This window comes from Halyomorpha halys, unplaced genomic scaffold (genome assembly GCF_000696795.3).
Source record: "Halyomorpha halys isolate HHAL.00 unplaced genomic scaffold, Hhal_1.1 Scaffold749.1, whole genome shotgun sequence".
In the NCBI taxonomy this organism is placed as follows: Eukaryota; Metazoa; Arthropoda; class Insecta; order Hemiptera; family Pentatomidae; genus Halyomorpha; species Halyomorpha halys.
In genome coordinates this window covers 519481-527547 of record NW_027116653.1, presented here as the reverse complement: position 1 = coordinate 527547, position 8067 = coordinate 519481, and the positions used below count along the sequence as shown (strand labels likewise).

General features: G+C 27.6%; 1 protein-coding gene across 1 annotated transcript; it reads right to left on the bottom strand.

Moving 5' to 3' along the window:
- Positions 1-755: 755 nt before the first annotated feature.
- LOC106685874 (zinc finger Y-chromosomal protein) lies at positions 756-7669 on the bottom strand. Its single transcript, XM_014428855.2, has 8 exons — positions 7496-7669; positions 4834-4902; positions 4565-4621; positions 4433-4498; positions 3064-3141; positions 2262-2309; positions 2120-2173; positions 756-1722 (listed from the first exon to the last, which is right to left on the bottom strand). The coding sequence occupies exons 1-8, from the start codon at positions 7506-7508 to the stop codon at positions 998-1000; spliced, it is 1110 nt and encodes a 369-aa protein (XP_014284341.1). The 5' UTR covers positions 7509-7669; the 3' UTR covers positions 756-997.
- Positions 7670-8067: the final 398 nt, after the last annotated feature.

Sequence of the window (8067 nt, the reverse complement as noted above, 5' to 3'; positions counted from 1 at the left end):
AAGTTATTATAAACAATGAAACTTGGTTAGTTTGCTTTTTGGATAAACAAAGCAATGAATATTAAAATGATACATAAAATAAGACATATTAAAATCATTTATACATCAAAATATACTATTTACTAAAAAAGAGCATATTACAATATATATATCCTAGCAATGTTAAATAAATACAGCTGGCTCTATTTGATACAGAGGATGATGTCAATATAATTGACAGTGAAAAAATGCCATTAAGAATACCCAAACTGACAACAAAAATGAAGATTATTTTTTTGCTTAGAGAAAAAAATATTTAAATAAAATTGTTGACTTTGGGTGATGGAAGAAAACATCTAAAGAGGGACAAAGCACTTGCTTGACTGGTAAAATAGGAACAAAAATAAAGATATATGTGTATATATAGTTGACCGTAAAGAATTAAATATAAGAAGATGGTCAGGGTTGAGGTCAAAAAATAAAGATTTTTTTGACCGCAACCCTGACCATCTTCTTATATAAAAAATAAAGATAGTTCAATCAATGAATTATTCCTCTAAAATAACAATGAATCACAGGATTAAGCTTCCATACTTGATCCTTGTAAAGGCAAGTAAGGAAAACGCACTAGAAAGTGTATTTTTTTAATTCAAGATCACATGCGACCTCATAGATATTTATGGGCTCCCAAATTTATTTTTGATTGAGCATTCCAGTGGGTTAACAAGACCAATTTTATCGTATCAATTGCTTCATTTAACAGGAAAAAGGCAGGATAAATGTTATAAAACCAGTTTATTTACAACACTCGTTGAAAAAATATATTATATCCATTCATGATTTAAGTCTTACATTTCATTATATAACTAAATTTTGATCCCATTCTTAAATACACCTAAAATCATTTGAATACAAATAGAACTTTGGAATTCATAATTACAATTTATCATTTATTAACAAAAATAAATACTGAGAACCATTAATTAACAATTTTATCTCATTGAATTCACAGTCCAGATTAAGGTGCCAAATCACTTCTGTGGCGTGCAATATGCTGTTTTAGACTATTGACATATCCAGTACGAAATTCACATTTTGGGCACTGATGAGGTTTCTCTTTCAGATGAAATGCTGACAAGTGTGCTTTAATATGCCCCGATTGAACAGCTCTGTACTCACACTGTGGGCACTTAAATGGCTTCTCTTTTGAATGATGGACCATTATATGGGTTTGTATATGACCTTTCTGTACAGCTCTATAATCGCAGTCCGGACATTTGAATGGTTTTTCTTTTTTGTGAACAGCAGTGATATGAACTTTTATTGTACTGCTTTGAACAGCTCTGAATTCACACTGTGGACACTGAAGAGGTTTCTCATGCTTATGATGAACCAGAACGTGCCTCTTAATATGATCTGCTTGGACTGCCCTGTACTCACATTGAGGGCATTGGTGTGGCTTTTCTTTGCTATGCTGGGACATGATATGCCTTTTAATATGGTCAGCCTGCACAGCCCTGTAATCACAATGGGGGCAGGAGTATGGCCTTTCCTTAGTGTGCTGGAACATAATATGTCTCTTTAAATGGTTGCTGGATATTGCTTTGTAATCACATTGCGAACATGGATGAGGTTTTTCTTTAGTATGCAGGGCCATTATATGCTTTTTTAGGGCAGAAGCATAAGCTGATCTGAATTCACACAGATGACAAGAATAGATTTTTGCCTTTATGTTTGGTCCATCTGCAAAGGTATATACAAAATAAAAATAAATCAAAGTTGTAAATTAAATAATTTTTAAATAAAATCAGAAACAAGAACATTAAAACATAAGAAGCAAAAATAGAAATTATAGAGGAAAAAACAGAGTTCTATTAATTGAAAATCATTCTTTAAAAGTAAAATAGAAACTTGGATAAAATAAGTTCAATGCCATATTGGTAGCCTTTAAATAATTATTAAAAGGAGAGAGAGATAACAAAGATATATTCTTACTATAATACAACAAAGATATATTAATTTTTTATTAAACATTTTTAATTTAATTGAAAAATATTGGTTTTAACTAAAACAAGGTAACAGGTAAATAAAATAGAGAATTAATTTAACTTTATAATTATAACAAGCTGAAAATACTTACTTGTTGCGTTAAGAATCAGAATTCGCTCCTGTTGCTTGATATACTCATTAGCAGCTAGCAATTATTTCATAAAAATAAAGAAAATTAATAAGATAAAAAATGAATCAAAATTAAAAGTTATAAAATCACAATAGTGACTTACTGTATATATCCTCTTCTTCTTCCTCGGATTCTGTATCTTCATCAGAATCTATAAAATTAAAAAAATCAAAGAGATGCAGAGAAAATTTTAAGTCTATGCCTAAAATAAAAGAACCAAATGCATTTTAATCTCAGTGTCAAATTTTAACTTTGCATTATCTTAGAAGATGAACTTAAAAGTCTTCCTCCTAAATGTCTTGACTTAAAGCCTTCTTCAACAAATGGTCTATCTAACACAAAAAAGAATTTTTCAAATTGGACTGCTAGTTTCTGAAATGAGCACATTCAAACAAATAAACCTTTCAGCTGAACATATCAGTAAATTTTATTATTGCTAAATCTTCCAGGGACCATAAAGATGGTCTCATTAAAATTTGGTAAAGACTGGTTCAGTGGATTTCATGGTATGCTGTTATAAATTAAAAATGGGCCATACTTTAATTTAATAAAAAAAAAAAAAATTACACTAATTATTTTCATGATTTTCTGAAAATAAATGCTATACTTCTTCTTATTTATTTCACTATGACCTGCATGATTTAGTTAATATTATTATATGCAAGAAGGAAAAAATCTATATCATTTAGGATATTTATATTTACAATATATCAATTAATAATATTAAGATTCCAATATAGCATAAATATTTCTGTCTTCAACAAACTTGTATAAATGAATGCCTTTCAGAAATATATGAGGCTTATGTAACTGGGGCAAAGTGGCGACAGACTCATCTCTTCAGTGTGTAATAAAATTCACAACTGACATAACATGTGACAAACAGACTAAAAATGAATAATTACCTTCAAAGTCCTCAATCTCTTCTTTAATAAATATCTCACAAGGAGTGACTTCAGACTTCTCTAAGGAATAAAAAGATTCTGTAAAAAATCAAAACCAAGAAATATAATATACTTCCTTAAACATACAATATGTAAAAAAGATATTGTTATTAAAATTAATTAATACATGGTTATACTATGAAAAATGACATTTTTTTAATGCAAAATATTTATTTTTCTAGTTTGAACTTTTTTTTTTTTGTTTCTTGTAACAATAAGATGCCCAGTAAGGTTTTAAACAAATAGCACAGGACTCCTGTCGCTATTACACTATATTTGATCAAAATATACAGCGAGCATCCTGAAGAATGGCCATGTTTTGGGTTATTCTTGATTCTTGCATATATTTTTCTCTCCTTTCAACTTTTCTTCTACTGATAGGGATTTTTGGGGTTCAACACTAATCTAAAATCAAGCATTAAGACTAAAATGTCCAGAGCCCTTTTATTTTATGTAAAACACCTTTTTTATCTTTCCAATATTCTTTTAGTATAAAATTTAATTTACATAGCCTATTGTCATTCATCTAGTTTTAAAATATCTTGGGTATAAATTTTATATTAAATTAGCACTTTTAGGAAAGTTAGAACGAACTTCAAGAAAATAAACACTAAATTGAAAAAAAGACAAAAATCTTCTTAAAATCAAGAAAACATTAGGCATTTAATGTTTTTCTGCAGTTGAATATTGTGACCCAAAGAGTAAAATATGATAAAACCACTAATCTTCCACATTGTAGTTAACTTTCTCAGAACCCCAAACAAATATGGAAAAGAAAATAAGCTTTTGATAAGAATTTGGGAACCAGTGATCCAAATTCTTGCTGGAGAAACTTCTCTACATCTCTAGGTGGGTTAGTTTTAGAGGGAAACATGAGATGCTACTTAACTGACTAAAAACCTTGGAGACAGCTTTTTATCAGGTTTCTACACCTTATTGAAATTCATCTTTACATTTAGATTACCATTTTTTGCTAGTCGTAGGTGTTTAGGTGCATAACAAAAATATAGAATATTTCCCATCATTAGGCATGTCTTGTAAAAATGTTTGCAAACTAGACCCAAGTTCCCTCAGGAAACAACAAGATAAATAGACTCTCGACTTGAAATTTTGTTCATGACAGGTAAGAGATATATTGCTATTATAAATGGTTTATAATAAAGATGTCTAAGGTCTGTACAAGGTTTTACTAAAAATATTACTTATTTGTAATTGAAAACCATCAAAATGGTTTATTCAAGGAAAGGTCAAGCACCCTTATAAGTTAGCACACTTAAATAATCAATAATTATAATAATTAATTAATTTTAGATATTTGTTGAGAACACACCATTTTCAGGAACAACCTCACTTCCTTTACTGGTTTCTTCATCTTTAACAACATCCAGGTTTTGATCTGTAATAAAACTTAAGATTAGGAATAAAGAAAATAATATGTGAGAAACAAAAATGAATGGCTTACTATTTTCTTCAAGTAGGTCATTTTCTTTCTTAATCAAATTCAGGGCAATTTCATCATCTGAGGAAATTAATCAAAACACAATGATTATTACATGATTAAAAATCATAAAAAAAAAAGTTGCTAATATATTTTCCACAAGTTTATGATAAATATGACAGAAATTAATCAAATATAGGATGATGATATTATAAAAAAATAACTTTAGACCAGTCGATAAATAAATTAATCAGTAAATTAAACTAATTCAAAATTGTCTGAAAAATACTAACGTGATGACGAAGCTAAACATTGGTCTAATTCGTCTTTTTTCTCTTCTTTAACAGTTGGTAGAATAGGTTCTGCAACAAATTCAATGAAATAACATCACATAAACATAATGGTAACTCTATAAATACAACTAGAAATAGTAACTGTTAAAGTCCCCCAAGCCAACCAAAACTAGAAGTATACATTTTTATGGAAACCTTTAAAAACAAATATTTGTTTTAATCAATGCAGAGTTAAATAAACTTCAAACACTTTTTGCATTATTAGATAGATTTCAGACTTGAACTTGACTTAGAAATTTGGCCAATAAAATTTTAGTACTATATATCAGATACTAATTCATAGATGAAATATGAAAAATTACAAATGTTTTATGATTTTTTAAAAAGCTATACGATTCTTTAAAGGGAAAAAAACTATATATATATATTCAACTGGCAGTCCTTATAAATCAATATTACATTTGATGGAGAAAAAAGCCTAACCAGATCCACAAAAGCAACAAATAATAGATATGTGAAAAATAATATCTAATTATTTTTTTTTTTTTCAAGCAGCCCTTCAAAACCAGTCAAATTTGAAATTTCCAGCACAGTTAATTTAAAAAAATGTTGAATGGACTAATCATATATTTTAAAATCTATACATTTACATTAAATATACGTGGACCAACATAAAATTTATAACCCCAATAAAATAATCCCAAAAGAAATATATTTCAACCTAATTTTGTTCTCTATATTATAATAGAGAATAGAAAATTTATAATAAAAACATTTATTCCTCTTACTAAAAAGAAAAATATTTATTAAATATTCACAACAAAAATATGGGTTAAATTAAAAATTTTAATTACAGAAATCCAAAAATCCAAATGATAGACCCTACTGTTTAACTTGTAATTATCTTTGAAATTTTTCATTCTTTAGAATTTATATGAATAATCCTCTAGGTTTTTATTCAGATTTCATTATGTTTAAGTTGATAATTTCATAATGGGAGTGCATTCAAGAGCACCAATTGATTATTAGTCATCATAAAGATGAGAAGGCAAATGGCTGAAGTGAAAAGTAATTCAAGAGTTCAGCATCATATAGAAAAAATCAGGAGAAATAAATCAGAAAGATAGGTTAAGAAAAACTAAAAAGTAAAGAAAAGTTCACAAATTAGTGCTCTGAAACTTGCTTATGTGATAGAAAAATATATATGCAAAAAGTCAATCTATTCCATTAATGGTATCATGAATAAAAAGTCATATATTGAAAATTTAAGAGTAATTATAGAAAAGTGAACATTAAAAACAAATTTGAATTTTATTAGGGCAGTAATCTGAAACGTACAGTACATTCAGTAATTGAAATGCTGATATTGAACTGTCTTTGAGTCATTACAACTCATCTACAATCACTTGATATCAATTTAATTAAAAATAATATTTAGGATCAAAAAATGAATAGTTTTGATTTCCTTTAATAATTTGAGAAATACCATAAGGTTTAAATATTTTTGTTTTGATGTATAAATTTCACCTTGAACCAGTGTACATATTTTGAGTAAGGCATCCAACATTTGTTTAAAACTATCTAAATCAGAAATATAATAATTAATAAATATTAATTTTGAAAGACTGTTAATAAAAATAAATAAATGATTCATATTGTTTCTTTCCTATCTGTTACAATATTGTGCAACATTAAAATAATGCAGTTGCAGATATGGTTGGGATATTTTTAGGAAATATAATAGCAAAATGTATACACTAGGGAAGTATGAAAAAAGATTTAATAATTTGGGTTCTAGTAATTTTTAATAACTAGCTATTAATTCAAATACATCCTTTAGCAAATCAAATCATGGAAAAATAAACATTATTTAATACATATTTTAAATTTGTAACTATGCTGTTATTCTTAATCATCCCAAAACTAAAACTCTTCCAATTCAAAATATTTTCTTTAAAAAAAAAAATTAATATCATTAGTTTATTTAGTCAAAGAGACTAAATATGAGAAATCTGACTCAGAATGTTGTCTAATAATTTTTTAGAAAAAAAAAATCAGTAAAAACTATACTTTAAATAGCTATAAAATTTTTATTTTCAGTTCCGAAACTTGATGAAAATTAGGAAACTATTAATCTTCACAGACCTTACATAATAAAAGTTCTTTATAATAAAACTTATACTATTTCATTAACCAATATTGTCAAGAAATAAAAAAGATAATGTCTCATGTTTGCTTTTGATACTTGTACAGTAGATTTTTAGAAGAAAAAGTTTTTAAATTTTGAAAGTTGTATAATATTGAATCAACAACAAATAATTTTTATCAAACCATATGCATTATCTGCTTAGTGGCAGGTGCATCTAGTTTTTTCCTAATATCTCAACATAGTAAGAAATAAAACACAAAATGACTGCTTATGTAAACCATAGATAATTGTTATCACTATTATAAACTTCTTTTGGCAGATATGACATGATGGTGCATTATCAACATTTATTTTCCACAAAAGAAGCAAAACAAATAATGTGATGGTTTAAATATATCAATTTCCTTACTAGAAATCAAATATTTCAATATCAGGATAAAAAAATTCAATACATTGATATAAAGAAGAGCATATAATTAGAAAATATTAATTAAAAAATAAAGCACTTCCTACCTGGATTATCCATTCTTGAGAGAAAAAAATGATGTGCAAGAAAATCACAGACTAAATATCTGCATAAGCTACCTTAAATAAGGTAGCTTAGTTGACACGTAACAAATCCCTGCCTAATCGACTTAATTATAACTGAACTGTGGTTAATGTACTCTGGTGATAAAATAGATAACAGCATAGCAGCAACCCACCTCAGGGGAACGTTTTTAACAATCAGACAGATAACAGGTGACAGATCCAAAGAGGATGTTGTTGATAAGAAGATGAAACCTCTCTTCCAACCGCCAGCTAGTGTGGTCTGGCGGTGTAGTTTAGAACTAAACTATTTACATTGGCAATTCTTCGAAAAATGGGAATTTTACGCTCAACGTTTCTAATGCAGCTCACTTAACTATTTTTTCGGCAGAACAATTTTTATATCATAATGCCGGATATTAATTCATCTACTTTTTAATATTTTATATTAAATGACCATAAACCTCCCAATTATTACTCCTTGGGCTTGTATAAAATGGTGTTTTTGTTTATCAACAGCCAGTGCAAGGAAAATTGACAGATCTAGGCTAGATTAT

What these genes read in the sequence shown, in the direction of transcription:
- LOC106685874 (XM_014428855.2), bottom strand. An exon ending in AGAGATTGAGGACTTTGAAG is followed by an intron (nt 2,310 to 3,063) that starts GTAATTATTCAT and finishes TTAATTTTATAG; the next exon opens with ATTCTGATGAAGATACAGAA. An exon ending in AGAAGAAGAGGATATATACA is followed by an intron (nt 2,174 to 2,261) that starts GTAAGTCACTAT and finishes AATAATTGCTAG; the next exon opens with CTGCTAATGAGTATATCAAG.